This window comes from Corvus kubaryi, unplaced genomic scaffold, assembly GCF_017639235.1.
Source record: "Corvus kubaryi isolate FWS band 111438036 unplaced genomic scaffold, C.kubaryi_AGA036_p1.0 37256, whole genome shotgun sequence".
NCBI classification, from domain to species: domain Eukaryota; kingdom Metazoa; phylum Chordata; class Aves; order Passeriformes; family Corvidae; genus Corvus; species Corvus kubaryi.
In genome coordinates this window covers 2,631,533-2,652,318 of record NW_024581076.1, presented here as the reverse complement: position 1 = coordinate 2,652,318, position 20,786 = coordinate 2,631,533, and the positions used below count along the sequence as shown (strand labels likewise).

General features: G+C 37.3%; 1 protein-coding gene across 6 annotated transcripts in view; it reads right to left on the bottom strand.

Annotated features, from left to right (window-relative positions):
* CNTN5 (contactin 5) overlaps window positions 1-20,786 on the bottom strand; it is a 619,355-nt gene that overhangs the window by 29,347 nt on the left and 569,222 nt on the right. For 5 of the 6 annotated variants that reach the window (XM_042023751.1, XM_042023752.1, XM_042023750.1 and 2 more), the window contains 2 exons: window positions 8,967-9,125; window positions 8,394-8,543 (listed from right to left, as the gene is read on the bottom strand). In XM_042023751.1, the coding sequence (XP_041879685.1) occupies window positions 8,394-8,543; window positions 8,967-9,125 (309 nt within the window). The remainder of the gene's footprint in view (window positions 1-8,393; window positions 8,544-8,966; window positions 9,126-20,786) is intronic. The other variant, XM_042023755.1, reaches the window with a different exon arrangement.

Genomic DNA, 20,786 nt, shown 5'->3' with positions numbered 1-20,786 from the left:
CCTTCCTTCCTTCCTTCCTTCCTTCCTTCCTTCCTTCCTTCCTTCCTCCCTGCCTTCCTGCCTTCCTGCCTTCCTTCCCACCTTCCTTCCCTCCCTCCCTTTGACATGGCAAAGACATAATGAATGTTTTCTTTCAGAAACAGAATTTCCCTCTGGCTTTAAAAAAGGAATGGAAAGAATACAATCAGTGTGCAACACTGTGCCGAATGTTCTAGCACGAAAGATGCAGATGAAGACTCATCTGACAGTTAATTAACATCCAAAAATTATGATGCCATCTCTAATTGAGCATATTTAAACCTTGTTTACCACACATTTTTCTCTTGCCTTTCTGAGGTATTTTTGGGTAAATTACAGAGACAAATGAAGTTTTTATGTAGGTGCCTGCCACATTAGAAATGAGAGAGTATGCTGTACTCCTTTGAAGCATCCAACATGATGGACTTATTTAACCTGCAGCATCCTCTTTCTAGAGTTTTCTTGTTAACAACATTGCAGACTGTGGCCCTATTTAAATGAATAAACGTTAAAAGAATAAAACTGTCAAAACGATGAATTTCTTTTGCACCAAACTAAAATGTACACTCACACAGTGAAACTCTTTCAAATGAATAACCATTAAAAGAATAAATGTGTCAAAAGAATAAATTTCCTCTGCACTGCAGCAAAGCACGGTATACACAGTTAGAAGGAGACAGTTTGAAATGAGCAACTATTAACTGAAGAAAACTATTAAAAGAAAACATTTTTGCCAGGCACCAAGGCTGTACATCAGCCATGCTTTCAGCAGCACCACCTTTACATCAGTGTTATATCTGAATTTACTCACTCATGGCCTAAGTTTATTGCCACACAATTAATGACTTCCCAATCTTTATGCTGTTAATTCCCAGCAGTGACACTCATGGAGTTGCACTTGCACCAAATATACAAATATGATGGCTAAACTTGGCTCCTGGAAACAGGGTATGTGTGCCTGAGGAACAAGGACATTAAGACCTCTTTTTTCAAAACTGAGAAGTTTGGTATTGTTTCTTCTGAATAAATACACCCCAGCTCTTTGCTGTGTTAGTATTCAACATCTCATTGAACTGCAAGATGAGAAAATGTTACCTGCTGGAAACCAGATTACTCCTTGGCTTAAGACTGATCTTTAGGTTCATAAATGGTGACTATGCTTAGCTGGATCATATGTCTAATTCTGATCAACACCTTCTCATTAGCCCCTTTGCTACCTGTTCTCACTTGTCTCCTGTTTTATCCTTGGACTGTAAGCTCTTTGGGATCAAGTCACCTCTTCTTTCTTTCCTTTTTTTCTTTTCTGAGCCACTGGTAAAGTTGGAAGTTAAAAGGCAGGTCTCTCCATCATTCTGGTAATGTGAACAACAAAATGCACTAAGAACAGTGTGTCTGAAAGACATGGTGACTAGCTGCAGTTCACAGTAAAAAACAGGCTGGATGCTGGCACAGGTTGATGTTGAAACCTCCACTTAATGCAAACAAACAGAAATCTTGGAATGAACCTGCCAGGAGTTTGATTCAAATGCAAACAGCAGGATGTTTTCCATTTTCGTGAAATTACTGTGATATGCTGGAAATGAAAGTAAAATTAAACTCTATTAAAACTTATCTCCTCTAAACCAAGCAAAAAACCCATTAACATTTTCTCTAAGAACAGGTACGGAGAATGTAGCCTTCAGCAGTCCTACAAAGCATTTGAAAAGATACTTCAGATATAAAGGAAGAAAAGGTGATATGGAAGGATAAACTTACACATGAAGCCGTGGCCAATTGTTTAATAATTCATGCATATCTTATCATTACAAGCTGAATATGGATGAAAAGCTGAGTTTTAATTTACGACAGAAGATATGCACAGAATTGCTGTTACTGAGGGTTTTATGTATGGGAACAGTGGTTATAGAGTGCTGAAAAGTGCTGACAGTGTCACCTGTGTATTTTAAAACTATATTTAAGTGTAAAACATTTTAATGGAGCAGTTTTTGAAATGGTGGGTAATAGCATAGCTATGAAATGACAAATATGTGGGGTAGATGTTCACTTTTCTTCCAGACTTCCACTGTGTCCAGCATTTTAAAAATTGCTCTGTACTTTAGGGTGATTTAATTAGATCTTAAAACTTCCTTTTTTTCAGTTTGCATGGCTGATGGATTATCTGTGGGGTTTTTTTTAGTTTAGTTTTTTTTTAAATTTTTTAAATGAAAATGGTGGACTGCAAAGATGAGCTGATTCAAATATTTTTGGTACTTTGGGCAAAATATTAATACTTATTAAATATTTCATTTTGACATTATAAAAAATGAAGCATATCAATTTGATTTTGAAAAAATGTATAATTTTTATTTTGTTTCGGTTTTTAAAAATAGAAAAATTAAAACTAGAAAGACAGATGAGAGAGAGTATTTCAGCTGGAGTTGACAGAGATTTTTAATTTTAATCTAAAATTATTATTTTAGTTCTAATTTGCAAAAGAAAATAAATCAGCATTTTGTTTAAAAGCAGTTTTGCACTCTGTGCTTTTACGTCAGTGAGTAGAACTAAAAAAAGGATTTAAACTATCTGTAGATTCCTTTCCTAATAAAAAGGAAAAGAAAATGTCACACTGAACATGGAAAAGCTGAAAGTACTTGTAAGCCAGTTCATGCTCTTTTTAACATTCCAGTCTTGTAAATAAATTTTTAAAAATGTTATTGAATGAATAGTTAATAATTTTAAAGTGTTTTTCTGGTTTTTGTTTTGGTTTGTTTGTATTTTTCCCCAAGGAAATGTCTAGTGGCTTATTTAAATCGTGTGTGTTTTGTTTATTATGAAGAGAAAATACAGATTCTTAATTTTGTAGTCTGTCTTAATTTTTGGGCAGAATAAAAGTATTTAGCAGCCAAAATTATAATTTATTACAATTAAGTATAATTGATTGCATTGTTACAGTAGAAATCTGTATCTAGATTTAGTCCCTATCCTTTAACAGGGAATAAATGAGAGAAAAGGAGGTCAAAGAGAAGACTCTTACTAACCTAGTGTTTTTAGACTGAGATGCTTACCTGAGTTGCACAAATATACAGTTTTCTCAAAAGCAATTGAGACCAGATTCCCAAATCCCAATTCCATACTTAATTCACAAGGTCTTTATTACTCACATGAATCCTGTATTCTTTAAGATATTTTCCACATGGATATTTTTTGAATAAATTCTGAAACTTTTGTCAAACAAAGAAAAATTAAGGAAAATATTGATATTGCTACACTTTTTTGGAGATAAATTAGACTTGGATTTAGTCCTTAAGAAATGACTTGTACCTTTGCTCAAGGTACAGTTGCTGTTACTTATTTTAAAGCTTTTTATAACTTAAGATACCTATGTAGTTTTAAAAACAACACTTTTTAGCTGTAGAAAAGGTATGAGTGGAGGAAGGAGGGCTTGTCACCAGCTTGGCAGAACTTCTTCATGTGAGACCAAAGCTATAGCACATTCAGTTTTTTCTCCTCACTTGCTTTCCATTCACCTTCTATAGCTATGCATTTGTGTGTGTGTATCTCTATATATCTCCTGCAGTACACATCTAGGAAACAGGGGGGTGTTAAGTGAAAACCCTTTTACTCTGTGAAAGACCAGCCATCAAGTTGTCACCCTCCCAGAATAACAAGTCACGTGTCATCTGTTCAGGAATGAAATGTGCAACATGCCAGCATCTCAGAAGTGGATGACACACATATTTGACTACTGGAAAACAAGGATGCCTCTACTGGTCTCAGCATCTGAAATGTTGTTCTAATTTCCTCTGTATTATTAATGTTTATAATTAAGTAGGAGATTGAATTTAGTGCTATTCACTGACAAGAGGGTCATATGTGATTGCAGGACTCTGCCTGAATAGTCTCCAAATCACCACCTATAGCACTGAAATCTGAGTGCAGTGCCATACATACATGCTAAGGGACAAATGCAGGTGCTTTTCTGTTACATCTTCTACTAACACACACGTTTGGATTCCTTGTCAATATTAGTTTGAGCCTACAATTCAATGTCTAAGTAGCTTCCAGTCAATGATTACAGACTACTTTCTCCTTTTGTTTTTCTTCATGGAAAAGCGGGTTTTCTGCAAAGACATTAGTAGACCATGCCATTATCTGCAAATATCCCAGATAGAGGAGGTTATCCATTTTTGTTATTCCTAGTGCAAAAATAATTATGATTATGGGAAAAGCTGGAACTTCTTTTCTACAAATCATAAATAAAACAGTACCCCCAACAACAAAAAACCCCCTGAAAATAAAGCCAGTCTAAAATGCATAACGTTTCCTGGGACAGAGACATTTCTTGTTTTGCTGTGAGAATAAGGGCAACTTAATGGAACATAAGGACTTATTAAAAATAAAGCCAGTGTACAGTCTGCTACTAATAGAGTGCATTCCATTGTTACCTCATAAAATCAAGTTTGCATGCATGATTAGCAGGTTAAACTTTGATTCTACTCAATTTCCCTCTCTCCATGTTTCCCCATGAATAGATAATATAATTGATGCTTTGCCCCCAGGCTTCAAATGCCCCGACTGTCTTAGTGGAATGCCAGACATGTTTAAATTCATGTTATTGGCTCTTTGCACCTTGTGGACCTGTAAAATATATATCAAGGCTAGAACTGACAGAAATGCAGCAGCTGGCTGTAAGCTAGATGTGCCAGAAAATTGTGGTGTTATCTGTTCCAATGGAAGTAGCAATGAAAAGCAATCATGTTAACTAAATATGAGCTAAGTAACACGATTAGAGTTTAATTAAAAAAAATAAAGCAAGTGGAAACCTGCTTATTATTCTGTCGGTTTCCTTACACCATCTGAATTATTATTTTCATAGGTTTTTTTAGATAATGGACTAATATAAGGCATTGTTACTATCCTGGGTAAGAAGTGATAAAATAAGTGAGGAGTGGGGATAAAAAAAGACTTTAGTCTCCAGTCAAATTTTCTTGTGCCATTAAACTACAGATGCAGATTTCCATTTAAGTGTAAAATAATGGAACCAGAATCACACATTTGCTGCCTCTGTGGGTGGTCTACACAGCTACCATTCAGCCTGATGGATCTCAACTCTTACCTGAATAGGTGTCACAGTCACTTTCTCAGCTAGGAGATGGATATTTCTGGATTTCCTCCCAGTGCAGGGGCAACCTGCCTGTTTGCACTTGTGGGCCATATCTACCATCAGTGCAAATAGCCAAGTTACTCTATCTGGGTCATGAGTAGAGGCTCATGCCATGTTCTTTCTAAAATACGATGTTCTTTAACATAAATGTCCTTTAAGAATTGAGAACTGTGATATTAGAACTGGGCATCATGCTAATGGACAGTTTCTCTTGAAGCTTTCAGATAAAAAAATCAGTAATAGAGTTATTGTGAAAAATAATGGATCAATGGGTTCACTATTATAGGCAATGATATGCTAATTTGAAAACCCATATGAAAACTGTTGTAAGCGAATGAAAACTATTACTGGTTTCCTCTCTCTTTGGCATCTGAAAACTATACCAAGTGTGATAATTCCCAAAATCAGTGAAAGGCCTTTCAAAATACAGAGGCAACAGGCTCTGAACTTCAGGAATATCTGAAGTTCAGGAAAAACTGACTGTCTGAATGAAACAGATCATGAAGACTCTGACACTTCAAGAGTACCAAACATATTATAAGCAGTATGCCATTTTTCAAGTAATCGTATGTGCAACAGTTAGGGGTTTCTTTATTTATTTGGTTCTTTATTTAAAGCAGGATCCATTGTGTTATTGCTCCAATTTAACAACTCTGTTCAGATTCTAACAATTTGGAAAGTTTTTCCTTGTTTTAACTTTTCTTACCTCCTCTATAGAATAAAAAATGGAGGCTGCATCCATCTTTTTTATTAGCCATCCCACCCTAAAACCCCAAACCATTTGCAACTGAAATGGAAACTGAACCTTTTCTTGAAGAAAGGTCTTTTGAAATTAGGGCAATAGCAGCAGACTTCTGCTGTGCCCTATTAGGCAGGCACACTGAATAAATTCAGCTCCTGTTTCTTTGAAATACTGGCACCTGTCTGGATTTCCATGCCGTGCTACAAACCACACTTTTCTAACATGACATTTGTGCAGCTGTAACTGGTAGAAAAAAAGGTATTCCTACCTGGGAATATGAAAGTGCAAGTAAGAATCTGTTATGGTCTTTTTCCTATTTGAACGAATATGTTACTGATTTATTATTCAAGAAGACCTGCATTATTACTAGCTGCAGTGTTGTTTTTCAGGAGAAGCCCCATGTGCTGGAATTCAGATTATTGTTTCTTGAGTTAAAGACTCTGTTCTTTATGATAGCAATAACAGCAGAATGTTACCCAGAAATGAATACCAAGCACTGGATGAAAATTCATCACACACTGCACGCTTTGTCTTTTCCCACAATTTTGTTTTTGCTGATCAGTATTATGATTTATCAATTTATTTTTACAGCAGTAAAGTTGTGAAGAATAGTGAAAATGAATATGCATGAAGAAGAATTTCACTTGAGTTGTAAGAATATGTTTTAGCAAATAGAGTTTGTTGAACATTGGGAAAGAAGAAGAAAGAGCTTAAAAACATGACAGCTGGATGAAATCTAACATTTTCAAATTTCAGTTTGTCAGAAGAACTTTAGCTCATGGTTTAGCTGGTCGATTAAAATACTGAACCATCCTTGTAAAAAAAGGGAAAATATTCCTCAGTCTGAAAGAGCATAATACCAGGTGTGCAACCTATTACAGGATAAACTTTTTCCAGAATGTTTTTGTCCTTTCTGATATGTATCATCCGAATAAATAGAAAAGTTGTTCAAACATTAGGGTCCAGAAGAATTTGTAATGCCAATGAAATACAGTACAGAAAATTAAGGAAAGAATAATGGTAGTGATAAAAGGGAGGTTTCTTTTTAAATAATTTCAGATGAAAGTACCTTGTGCTTCTTATTTCATTTTCATTTCCTCCTTTTCTTAATGGAACAAAGTATGGAGCATCTGAAGCTTCTGCTATCAAGGTATTGAGTTTCACACTGTGGGGAGCTTGAAGGTGAGGGGGAGAGTTTGAAAGGAAGCATCTTTCAACATGCATGAATGGGAATCAAATCACCTCAGTGCTGTTCTGTGATTGTACAGTGAAATTTAGTATCAGCTAGCAACTACACAGTTATTTAAAGTAGAAAAACATAAATATTACAACTGCAGATAGGTTTGTTAGACTTCATCTGAAATAGGGCATCCAATTTTGAGTGCCACAATGTGAAAAACATTGATCAACTAGTACAAATTCAGGGGGAGGCCACTGGGGTGGGGGAGTGGCTGGAGAACTTGCCTTGTGAGGAGAGGCTGGGGAAGCTGGGCTTGTTCAGCCCAGACCAGAGATGGCCTTGCGGGGACCTAACAGCAGCTCCCAGTGCCTGTGGGGAGGTCACTGAGGAGGAAGGCATGAGGTGTTCACAGTGGTGCAATAAGCTACTTAAAAATTATTCAGCTGATGAAACATCAAAACACAAAGTAATCTGTCTAGGCATCCTAAGTTGCAAAGAAGAATGAAGAATAATCTGAAAGTGTTCTCACATGTAGTTCTCATCTGAGGCTTTGTCCGAATCCTATCTCTATCTCTTTCTGCTTCTTAAATATGTCTTTCTAAGTACCTAGGTATTTTTCTCCATTCCAGGTTCTTCTTTATTTCCCACCATTCTGCCCAAGTTATTGTCAATGATTCCAAATCTTATGAGTCCATTGTAACTTTCAAGATACCCAAATAGGATATTTTGATTTCATGTCCCCCACGTATCATTCTAATTAGAAATACAATGAAATTTATTAAAAGGTAGTAACCGTTCATTGTAGAGTGTGCAGGACATAGAAACACTTAGAATACAAGGTATTTTAAATTAAGCAGCTTTTTATGACTTCCGATTCTTGCTGAAAAAATTCCATGCACTGTCTTGAGAGAAGTTATGAAAAATATGGGGGAAGATGTGGCTTAGGTGAAGTTGTTTGAAGAGACTGAGATGCATTCCATTGTTGTTTGAAGAGACTGAGATGCAGCCTAATTTAAGAGCAGCAGAAGTCTATCAAAGAGAAGGCAGGAATAGCTTAAGTGTAAGATGAAAAGTGAGGCAGCTCAGATGGAGTAGAAGAGCAAGGAATAGTTTTATTTGAAGTTTCTGTAAGTTAGACAATATTCCTGTAATTAAAACTGTCTCCCCACTTCAAAGAATATCACCCTGGAACAGAGGATGACTGGACACACAGATGTGTACCAGTGAACAGAGATCCTGTCTATTGTTATATTAGAGCAGCTCTTGTTTCTGATAGTGCTGTAAAAGTAACTTTTTTATCCTTTCCTTACCCGCTTCATTGGTTCTGATCACTCTCGATGGTGCACTTGGGTCTCCAGTCCCAATTTTATTGGTTGCTACTACTCTGAACTCATACTCCACCCAAGGGTTCAGTTCCACAGCCATAGCAGACTCCATGTCACCACTTATGAGATCTGGAACTGCAGAGAGAAAGAAATGTACAGGTCACTCAGAAACATGAAGCTGACCTGCAGCATCTCAATAGAAAGCGGACTTTGTGATATAACATGGTCATTAGAAATGACCGACAGCAAGGATTTAATATGTCAGAAATCGTAGCTAGGTTTTTGGCACTGTAGTATTCCTGAAAAGACACAGATAGAAGGATTTAGGGGAGAGCTTTCTGCTTATTCACAGATGCATCATGGCAGGAGTCTTTGTGCTGTCCTTTCAGAGCTGTTGCTAAGTAACACAAAAGGAATAAAAAAAGAAAAAAAAAATCAGTGCTTTTAATTTGCCATTGTTTTCTTAAGAGTATCTGTTCCTGTAGTTGCCAGTGGTTATTACTGTTATGATCAGGAGTTTTGAACAGTCTACTTGTGTTGTTTGAAAGTTTTTCTCACCTGTTTTTACGGTCTGCCAGCCAAGAGAAAATGGACTGCGTGCTTGCAGGTTGTAGAGGGAGATAGGGCTGTGATTGTCTGCCCCAGGACTCCAGGAGAGTGTTGCTGTTGTGTCTGTAATTTCCTCCACTATTACAACCCCTGGGGGACCAGGAGGACCTAGAAATAAAGTGGAATAATCAAACAGACTACACCATCATTGTGGATGTGCAGCAATAACACAGGAGATGCATTCTGTGGGGACCCAGTGGAGTTCAATATCCATGAAATATGAGAGTTAAGATACACAGTACTACATCATGGAGATACCTCATTTCCACGATTTCTGATGGTAAGCTGTGATTGTTGCTATTCATTAGCTGCTGTGTGAGTGAACATCAATTAACTTGTCAGAGTGACAGCAGAAGAACTAGAAATAGAAACAGATTAAAAAACACCTGCAAAACTCCATTATAATTGTTCTGAACCTAAAATTAGAGGACAAAAAGAGGAACTTTAAGAAGCATCCAGGCTAGACTGAACAGTCACGATCACATCTTCTCTTTGTATGAGGCTTGTCAGCGGGAAAGAGAGCTAGTAAGCAAAATGAAGCACAGGAGAATGTGCATCATGAAGAGCAGTAATATCACTAATACCTGAATCAAGAACACAGCATTCATCCTTGTTCTCAAATTCACTCATTCAGAGAACCTGCCTGGATTCCTGCTGGAAGTCCCACTGTCTGGTTGAAAGCCACTAAAACTAAAATAAAAACCCAAACCTAAATATTTCAAAAGCTGAAAATTACAAGGGGACCATTAAAAACAAAAAAAATTTCCATGAAAACTTCTTAATTTGAAAAATAGAGGATTATTTTTTCCATTTAGCTGCTCTAAATGAGAATATGCTAATCACCATTTGTATAGGCCATGTGACTGCTGCAATAAGTGAGGTCTCTGGTAACAAACATGACTTTGCAAAGAAAATGTGTCTCTGACGTCCCACTCCCACCCATAGTTTTCTTATTTAATTCTTCTTGATAATTGATATGGCTGGTGTTTGAAAACATTGTCCATTTACGCTTTCCAAACTAAATTGGAGGCAAGTTTGTTCTGGCTCAGCATTCTCCTCCATAGCTGTTTTTAGCAGATGTTTTGGGGAAAATATATGTCTCTGTCATGTACACATGCAAAACAAACCTATTTCTTGTGATTTCTTATACTTAAAATCTTATATAAGTCCTGGAGGAGAGAACTTGATACTTCCATAAGATATTCATATTATTAATACCTAAAATTTTTATGAAAAATATGTATTTTTTTTGGTCATCCAAGGCCCTTCTAATTGTTTTCCATCCTCTTGCTATTGAAGGCTGATGTTTTGCTTCTGCTCCTACAAAGATGGAGGACTGTGAAATCAGAGATGTGCTAATGGACACTTCCTCCCAAAATGGAACTGCAGGAAGGGTGGTGATGGAAACAAAACTTCATTAATAGAAAGCCATTGCTGGTACACTCTTGATGGAGCCCAGTGCTGTTTGAAGGTCTCATGAGCTGTAGTGGAGCAGGACCTTTGAAAACCTCCATTCCTTGGAACTGTGGTGAGTGGTGTGGTCCCACTTGCTGAAATGTCAGAGCTCAGCACCTGCAGATCAAGGTGGCAAACACAGGGATCTGGTGCCTTCATCTGAAGAGGAAGTTGCAGCAGTATTTCTGCACTACAGGCGTCAGAATTTTTATATTTTAGTGCTATTTCATGCAATCAAATCTTTTACTGGCTAGGTTTCTTAGTCCAAGAGCAGAAACAAATTTATCTGAACATCAAAGGCTAAAAAACCCCATTAACAGAAGTATTTGTATATACTGTGATTTTTTGTCATTTGCAGCTGCAAACAGCTTTATGTTTCTTCTGATATGCCTTCAACTAAAACATGGTTACATGAACTATGACAGCAGTAGGATCAGAATTTTGCAATAGTTGGACTCAATATCTTCAGAGTGAAAGAAATGTTGAATCCTATAAATGAGAGAGCTATTCCCTTTCCTCTATTTGCAATGATCTACAAGCAACCAATTGACATTAAAGTGTTGGAAATACATGGCATTTAGAAGTAATAACAACAAGAAAGAGAAGCAAATGTTTGAAATTCAGGAGATTCAATTCAGTAAACCTTAGTGCTATGGATGTATGATGGAAGAATATTGTCTTCACAACACACTGCAGTCTTCACAGGAGCTCAGGATATGACTCTGGGCCATAGGAGGAACAAGGTTTTCCACCTTCATGGGCAATGAGCAGCTTCATTACTGGGAATCTCTCCTCTTCCCTTGCTCTGCCCACTCACCAGGCTTGACTTTGCTGTTGTCAGTGGCTTTCATCAAGCCACAAACAATGACTGGAATAAGATGGAAGTGCCTTCCATTGGACACCTTGCAGCTCTTGGCCTTCTGGAGTCCCACTTCATTTGCAGTGGAAATGTCTTGCTTTTCTTCCTTGAAGGAAACATGGCAGTACTACATGTTCTCTGCACTCCTGCCTTCCTGCTGAGTGCTTTCTGTTCTTTGCTGGGGAGCGCCAGGTCAGATCTTTGTCTCAGAACAGAAAGTCCTGGGGCTAATTTAATAAAATAGGGTGATTCTTCAATCTTCATCCTCTACTGTTTCAGGCTATCTGTTGATGTAGGAAAATATTAGTGAAATTTTTATTTGTAGCCATGAGGGAAAGTTTAGAGGAAAGCTGGGGTTTTGATACAATCATATGCTTTTACTGGGTTGGAGCCCTAGACCATAATGGTCCCAAGCACAAACAAAATTATAGGGAAATACTTTAGTACATTTCCTTTATGACAGTATTTCTCCCATGCACTCTGAATATTGTTAAAGAGTTTCTAGCCACTATATTATAACAAAAGAACATGGACATTGCTTATATTAAAGGACGTAAAATAATATTTATGCATACATCCCCAGCTAAATTCTCAATATATTTTGTTGTCAGAGTTCTCTCATGTTTTTTAAATGTTTTAAATGCGTTCCTAGGCATGACAATGTGTCATTATGCTTTTGGAGATGTGTGCTCTTACAGTCTGCAGGATGACTGCTAAAAAGCATTTCAGTTTCCAACAGCAGGCATTCTTGAAAGTGGATTAATAAAGGACAAAAGCCTCAGTGATGACAAACGTATGACAGTTAGCCAGGACACGAGTGTTATGCAGATGTCACTCATTTTTGTAGAAATCTCATTAAATTTGGTGCTTGGATGTAATCATTCATGGTGTCAGTCAGATGGCTAATGCAGAAAGGCTTTTCTCCCAAGGGCTGTGTTATTGCTCAGCATCTCTAAAACAATTTTTTAGCTGAGAATAGCCAATTGAGGAAAAAATGCATGGTCTGTTCAAATGCTTATCTGGAAACTACACAGAAAATGACTGGTCATAAATGCACTATAGTTCAGTCGACCTTCATGAAGAAGACATTTGGGGCTGTGATAGGCTCTTATACAACTCTGGGAGCACTGGGAACCCACTGACAAGGATATTAGTCAGTTATCTCCTTTCAGAGCAATTCCATGGATTGATACTTCATTTCAGGACATGCATGAATGCATTTTGGCAAATTTGTTTTATGTACCTTTTTATGGTTGGAATGAGAGGTCGTTAGATTGCTTGCCACGATACAATGTTAATGTGAGAATTCTTGAAAAACAATTACCAATAATAGCTGTAGTCATTCAGTGAGGCAGTGCCCTTTCCTGTGAATCCCGGGATATGCCCTGATTTACTCCACTGCTGCCTGGCCAGGAGAATTCCTATTTTTACCAAACAGCTAAGAAGCCTGCTATGTAGCAGTTCACAAACAGATTTCTTGACCTGAAGAGTTTTGCTTTATGAATGACAAGGTGCACTGGCTTGTCATCAAGAAGATGAGAGGTCAAGAAAAAGAGCATAAGAAAGTGGCAGTAACTACAGAATTTGGGAAAAGTCACATAAAATGGCTGCATAAAACAGGAGCTTGGCTGTTGCAGTATAAATTCCTTTGCTGTACCCAGCAATGACAGACGATGTGTTCGCACATGGTGGAGGGGATGATGGAAAGAAATTTGGATGTATAGTAGATGCTAGAGAAACTCTGGTGTTAGTGGATACATCCATAACCCCAGTCCCTCCATGTGTGGTTTCTATAAGGTACGTAAGGGATGTGGGCAGAAGGAGAGATTATAACCCAGTCAGTGTCAGGGAAAACAGGAAAGTTAGGCTCAGGGTTGGCATGTAAGAAAGAGAAGAAATTGATTGACTATTTCAGCCTGAATAGTGTCAACTAATTTCAGGGATGAGGGTCAAGAGAAATCCCTGGTGTCCTGCCTGAGTCCTTTAGTGGTACCAATGTCATGTTGTGTCCCTTTGCCCTGATGACTTTTCTGCCCTGTGAAAACCTTAAAATAATGACTTGGAACGAGACAACCTTGAGAGCTGCTGATTTTTGTGAGCTCAGATTCCAGACTGCAGTCCAGAACCTCTGAGCTGGATTTTTGTGCAGCAGTAGTTGTTGACACAAATGTATGGACAGCACAGGGAACTAGAATTTCATCTAAGGTGTAAAAGCACAAGTAGCCTATGAATTGATCATGGATGATATTGCTAGCAGGTCCCAAATAGAGTAAGAGACTGAGTTTTGGAAATGTCCCTTTCTTTGGTATGGCCTGCTGACTACCTTTAGTGCTGTAGGGCATCCCTTGCCAGCTGTCCCAGCCCTGGTCCATGCTGTTTCCTTCACTCCCTGCAGTCCTACTGTGGGCACCAGCACTCGAAGGCTTCTTGTGTCTCTTTCAGGAACTGAGTTAATAAACATCATCACATCTGATCTCTAATTTTATATTTGCTTCTAGGCACTTTTTGACTGAAGTAAGTCCATACCTATAAGTCGATGCTTGTTAAAAAGCTTCTTAGAACAAAGAATCATTTTGAAACTCTTGAAAAAAAAGCTTTTTAAAGATATGAATATACTTCCCTTTCATATCATTAAATTTTAAAAAAAAGAAGTCCTATTAAAAGATCAAGTTGCTGGAAATGTGTTGAAGTCTGTGGGCTGAAGGGCTGATTCTCCATCTACAGTAATATACTATCTTCCAATGTTATAAATGTGTCAGATGATACGCTGAAGAGGGCCAAAGTGCAGATCTGAACTCTAGCCCTGATCCTATCTGCTCTTATGCTGGCAGACAGACCCCATCATAATTCCAGCCCTGTGAAGTTATGACTTTTCCAGCCAGTGCTTTGGCACAATTCATGGATTACTGTGGGCTGGGGCAAATCCTAACAGGCAGTTTGCCATGCCCATCCTGAGGGCAGTGGGACTAGGAATGTAACTGTGTGAATGGGAACTCTGCTGTACCCACTGGCCTCAGGGAACAGTTCGGTATTATGGACAATTCTGTGAGTCCAAATAATGGGGTCTGTGCTCAGGGCATCTTCCTGGCCTTTGCTACAGCTCAAATGTAATTTCAAGGACCAGCAAGAAGCTGCTGACCTTGTTTACGTTCCATTTAATAATGTGTTTGAAAGCCTTTAAACCCAAGTACTTGTCTTTAAGTTTTATTGGCAATACCTCAACAGAAAGGAGCAGGGTGGTCAACCTAACCAGCAGTTCCTGTGTTATATTTGCTCCGGGTCACTGGAGTTCAGAGGAAACATTACTTCTCAAAAAATAAAGTGTAATAGTTTATTTGTTGCTTAGATTGCTAGTTTTGCCAGTCTATAAGATGAATAGCTTTAACCTTTTTATTTTATTTTTAGACCACAAAATGTGTACTCAAACCACAGATTGTAGTCACAAAGGCTTTCATCCCTTCACACTACAGGATTGTGCTCTGCTTCATTTCAAGGTCTTACAGCTTGCAGGTAGCTGTTTGATCTCAATGCTCATTTAACTTACACTAGGCATGCACAGTGAATTTGGTTAGCTCTCAGGGCACAGTCTTAAAACACATGTTATGTATTGTAGAAGGAAGCTGATTTTCATCTCAATTTTAAAGAAGCTTTCTGCCATGTTTGGTTGGGGTTTTTTTGTTTGTTTTTTTTTTTTTTTTTTTTTTTTTTTTGGTACTAATATTTGTACTGGTCGAAGGATTTTAATTAGCTCTGTGTATGCTAATAAGTTTCCAAGGGTATACAGCATTGATGCAGAGAATTAAAAGGACTGGACCTTATTTTTTTCCCTTAGAAAATCACAATGTCAATTGACATCCATAACAATAGAAAACACAATTTGAGCAGAAGAAGTGAAAAGATAATAAAAGCAAACAACAGTGAGTAAACTATTACTAAAATACCCAGAAAATAACAGGCATCTAAATCTACTAAAATCATTAAATGTACAGGAACGAGATAGAACTGTAAACAAAGTTAATTGTATGCTTAGAGAGCACAGGTCTATTTGTAATATAACTGACACCAATACAACAATACATTATTTCCCCTAAACTATACTTTATAATAGATATAAAAATATAAATATAAAAATATTTTATAAAGTACTCTTATGATAATTATGAAATCATGGAATCTTTGAGGTTGGAAAAGACCTATAAGATCCCGGAGTCCAATCATTAACTTAGGCCCATTATGTTCACCATCAATTCCACATCTGCACACCTTTTGAACACTTCCATGGTTGGTGATTCCACCAATTCCCTGGGAAGCATATTCCAATGCCTTACTACTCTTTCAGGGAAGAAATTTTTCCTAATATGTAATCTAAAGCTCTCCAGGTGCAACTTGAGTCCATTTTCTCTCATCCTGATGCTTGTTACGTGGGAGAAGGGACTGACCCCTGCCTCACTACAGCCTTTTTCCAGGTAGTTGTAGAGAGTGATATCTATATATCTATCTCTATCTCTGTATCCATCTATCTATCTATCTAAAAATATATAAATTGTTGAAGGGACTAGATGTGCTGAAATGATCCTTTATATGAACACTGATAAATAAAAGGAATCAAGAATAAATAATTTCTATGCATTTTATTTATTTGAAATCTTTTCTGTTTTAGAAGATGGCACATGTCATTAGTTAGCACCTCACATTCAAAACTTGAGCAAACTTGCCTGGCTACTGCATTGCTGTTCCCTGGAAGAGACCTAAATGTCATCTTCTTAGCCACATTCTCTCAGGCTTAGTTACCTTGTACTGTCAATATCACTACCTTTACACTCTTTACATTGCAGAAATTCAAACACTGAGTAAGTAATTTTGGGAATGATAGTCTTTGTTCCTTTGCAAGTAGGTGGAGAAATTTTAAAAAAAGAAAGTTTGGAGATGACCTTGCTGCTCCATAGACTGGCAGTGCATAATGCAGCATCCAGCTTCTATCTGAGTAGTTTGAAACCAATGCAACTTACTCTTTTGGTTGTAATGAATTGTAAGCCAGCTTTGCAAGACTAATTTACAAATAAGAGTTGATGGAATTAATTTGACAACTTAATGTTACTGAAACCAGTAATTTGTTATGATAAAAAGCTTTAATTTATTAAATAAACGTTAAATCCTGGAAACTTGGTACTATTGATTAGGCACTGAAGCTTTCACAGATGTAAACCAATCCTTTCGCTTCACAACTTTGTATTCCTAACTCAGTCATGATGCTTCTAAAAAGGAATGTCATGCAGGAAATAGATAACCATGAAAAAAAGCTATTCTGGTGTCTGTGGTGTCACTATCATCTCTACCAATATGGAGGTTTATATAACAAAAATCACTCACTCTGTTCTAAATGTCTGAAGCACTGTGCCCATCCATATGAGGCGAGTATTACAGCAGGTTTTTCACTGATCCTCTACTCTGCAAGAAACTCTATTATTCTTGGAAACTGCTGCTGACCCAGGACAACTGCTCATCTCAGTGTATGTGAAAGGGATCTTTACCTGTAATTGACTATAGGAAGCCTCATGATGACTTTTATGAAAGCAAGTTAGACTCTTGTGTGGTTTTCCCAGCTTGCACTATTTTTCTTTGCTGAACTACAGATGCTTTTCTCCAGCCAACACTCCAAACTTGCAGAAGAAAGAGCAAGGAATAGACAATAACTGACTTTGGTAGGAGATTTTTCTACTCAAGCTTTTCTTTATTGCAGCCTATGGCAAAGCAGTGCTTCAAATGAGTTCATTAGAAACTGTGTGTTTTAAGAGAAAAGAGATTTTTTTGCCAAAAGTAAATGTAAGAAGTAGCCTTTTGCTCTTATCTATGACTTCTGCTGGTGTTCTTCAAAACCTCCCAGCCACTGAGTACTAGATAGTGTATTGATGAGTTAAATAAACACAAACTGAAAATAGTGTAGCTAAGTGGACCAATGTAAGGTAGTAAGGGTCAGCCCTTTCATGGTGTCAACCTCTTTATGATAAAAGTATTTCTAGTTCTAAACATCTTTACAGTGAAACATAGTTGAAGCATGGGATCATTTAGATACCCTTTGTAGTGAAAACACAAAAGCACAGATAACTTCAGATTTCAACAGCATGATGGGAACTAAGAGTATAATAAGCTCTTTTTGGAATTCTTGCTTTAAAAAACAAATTAATTCAGCAAGCAGGCATTGTCTTAAGAAAAGCTGACACATTTCTGGCTACAAGATCACCTGAGACATCTGTGAGAGGCAGGTCTCCTGGATGGTACTTGGGTGTTTGGTACCCATGTTTGTGATCATATCATTAGTGTCAGAACATGACATGCATATTTATCCTGTATTAGAGCCTTCTGCATAGGTAATCACTTCTTTGTGAAAAATCAGTACAGAGACAGCTCGACTACTGGTGTGCCAATGATAGGGGGAAAACCAGCCAAGCTGTAGCATTCTGCTGTTCTGCTCGTCTGCTACTTAATATTCGCTGTGAGTTGAAGATCTGGGTGGATTAGTAAAGGCTGGTAGCCAGAAAATGCACATGACATAGGAAAATTATTCTTGGACTGATGTCAAGGACAGGATTGACATTCATAAAAATCATAAATTGCTTCTAACTTCTACTTAATTCTACTTCTTAAATGGCTCTTGTCGTCATGTGATGAGGAAAACATTCGTTGACTGTGTATCTACATTCTCATGTAAACATTCTTGTTTGCATGACAAACAGGTATTCTGCATTTCCTTGGGTGAACAAACAATAGAAGACATAGATGAAATGAAATCAGGTAATGACTTGGGTGTCAGGAATGTAAGTCCATAGTGGTGATTTTTGTTGTTTTCATTCACTCCACTGAAACTACTTCTGTGATCATCAGACATACATAATTTCTGTCATGGGACTGCACTTGAGGTAGCACATTTTTGCAAGCCTGGTCCCAGAATAGTTACCAGCTTCTGTGAAAAGTTGTTTTCTCTTCTAGTTGTCCTTGAGATGCATCAGCCTATGTATCTTCTGCTGTTATGGGTTCTGATCACTGTCTTCTAGAAAATATTGCAGCGGCTTTTAAGGATTTACCACTGTCTGTGTCGTTGCCCATATGGAGGGAAACCTGGTGCAGAGGGTGCATGCTTGTTATTTAGCTTTTCCCTTTCCAGTAACCAATTCAGTGCATTGGCTTAAGCCATTGACAGAGGTTCACCTGAGGGAACCTCTGTTCATTTCTAGAGCACGATTCAATTCAATGAAAGAAGAAAACATTTGGGCTACTTGAGACGCCCTAAATTGGGCCCTACATATCCACGTGCTTATTTGTTTGTCACCTTATTTGTTTGTCACAGCATTTCTGTGCTCCTGGCTCCTCTACCTCAGAAAGAGGCTTAAACATATCTTGACCCCACCTAACAGCCACCTGCAGGTATAGCATGCTTTTAAGGAGAAAGTGTGATTTGGGGTTCTGGTCTGAGACAGATAAACAAAGTTATCCTACATTGTAGGTGAGCACTGCAGCTGCTGAGGTAAGTTGAAAGTGATTGCTACACTTCTGCTTTAAATCAGTTCTGGCCTTCGATCTGAATCTTCTGTCATCCTTCCTGTATTCAGAGAGTAAAGAACTCTCTGGGGACCTCTAAAGAATCAATGTGTGTATCTAGAGGGGTTGGTGGATCTCGGATGAATAAAAGATCATGACTTTTTTTTTTTTTTAGGTACCTAATAATAAAAAAAACCTATGATGATGAATTTCAGAGAATTTTCTAGAGCTGTATTTGGAGAGGAAACACTTTTGTAAGTTAGATAGTAGCTTACCTGAATATAAACAGATGATGCCTGGTATGTCAGGACAGCCCACCCTTGAAGGTCACTGTTGACTAGCACGAGACTACCAAAATACTTCTCTCACACAACTCACTCCAAGAATAAAATGCAAGACATTTAATCTGGAAAGCTAATGTACTGCCTGACAGGTCCAGCTGCTGGCAGAACATCTCTTCCTAATGAAACCCACATAATTGATAACATTAAAAAAAGAATTGCTAAGGACCACTAAAAAGTTTTTCTTACTTCAATATACATAGTTTAATCACAGTTTCAAAGCACTTAGAGAAGTATTTGGAGTTTTTTTTGAGTAGTAAATGCTGATGGGACTTGAATCCTGATTTTGTCCGAACATGATCTAGAATATCTTTTCATATATACTTTTGAAATGTTCCTGAAAGAGATTCACTAGGTCACAATCATTATTGAAAAAATAGTAGACCTGTATTTCATTGCAACTTACCTAAATTCAAGACCTGTGAGGAAGTGAATTTGAAAATTTAAATTTAGGGTTTAAAAAACATGTAACACATTATAGAAAGGTGCAGAACAGAAACTTGCTGCTGTCTTTATTTCCTTTGTTTCACACACACACACGCGCACACAACCACACAAATGTGTATATAGGCAGTAAATTCAGGAATCTTCTTGCACCATTAAATACATTCTTATGAGTAATTAGACTCAAAGAAATCGAGATTTACTTGGCACTCTTCATTCTTTGTTCTTTGTGTTGTCTTTCATTGGTGATATTTTTGGAATTTAACTTTCATTGTATAATGCAGAACAAAGAACAACAAGGGCAAAAATAGTGACATTCCCTGGCATATATTCAAGGGAATTTCCAGTAGAGCAACTAGTAAAAATGATTTCAAAATAGATAAATATTATTTAAGGATACTCTATGTTTTGCCCACAATAAATAATATTGAGACATTGCACTTCCTTGAAAATACAGTGGTGAATGTCTGTTTGTTAAAGATCAGCATGTTAATTATGAGCAACAGAAGTCTGCAAAGTTTGTTTCTGCTTCCTCCATCTGAGGAGGCTGCAACAAGGTACATTACTCTTCCAAGTCACTTGTAATTAAGTTCTGACAAACAGTCCTTTGACTTAAAAATAGTGAACCAGTTGAATGCATACTTCAGTTTAAATTTAGTCAATTTGCTAGTAGCAGTAATTCTGAGATTCACGAAGATCTAAAGGAGGGAGAATGAGATTATTTTAATTTAATTTATTCTGTATGTCAAATTTATTTCCTGTAGAAATGTTGTAAGAAGAATATTTTTTCAGGAAAAAAACTGCAATGATATATTTAAATACCAGATGAAACCTACAATAGAAGTAATGATTGAAATGGAGTTATATGCTGGTACCATATTGTCAGTATTTTCACTGGCATTTTCTGCAGAGGCAAAAGGAGAGAAAGTAAGGTCAGAACAAGGATCTGCTGTAAGTTTGGTTATATCAGTACATATAAAAATTCATAACAAAGCTTCTGCTATCTCAGTTTGGCTTTGGGCTGTAACATTTAAAAGAAAGGGATGTTTTGTAATATGCATAAAATGAAATTATTTTAACTATAAAATGTACCAGAAATAAAGAATTATATGGCTTTGAATTAAAAGCTTTACT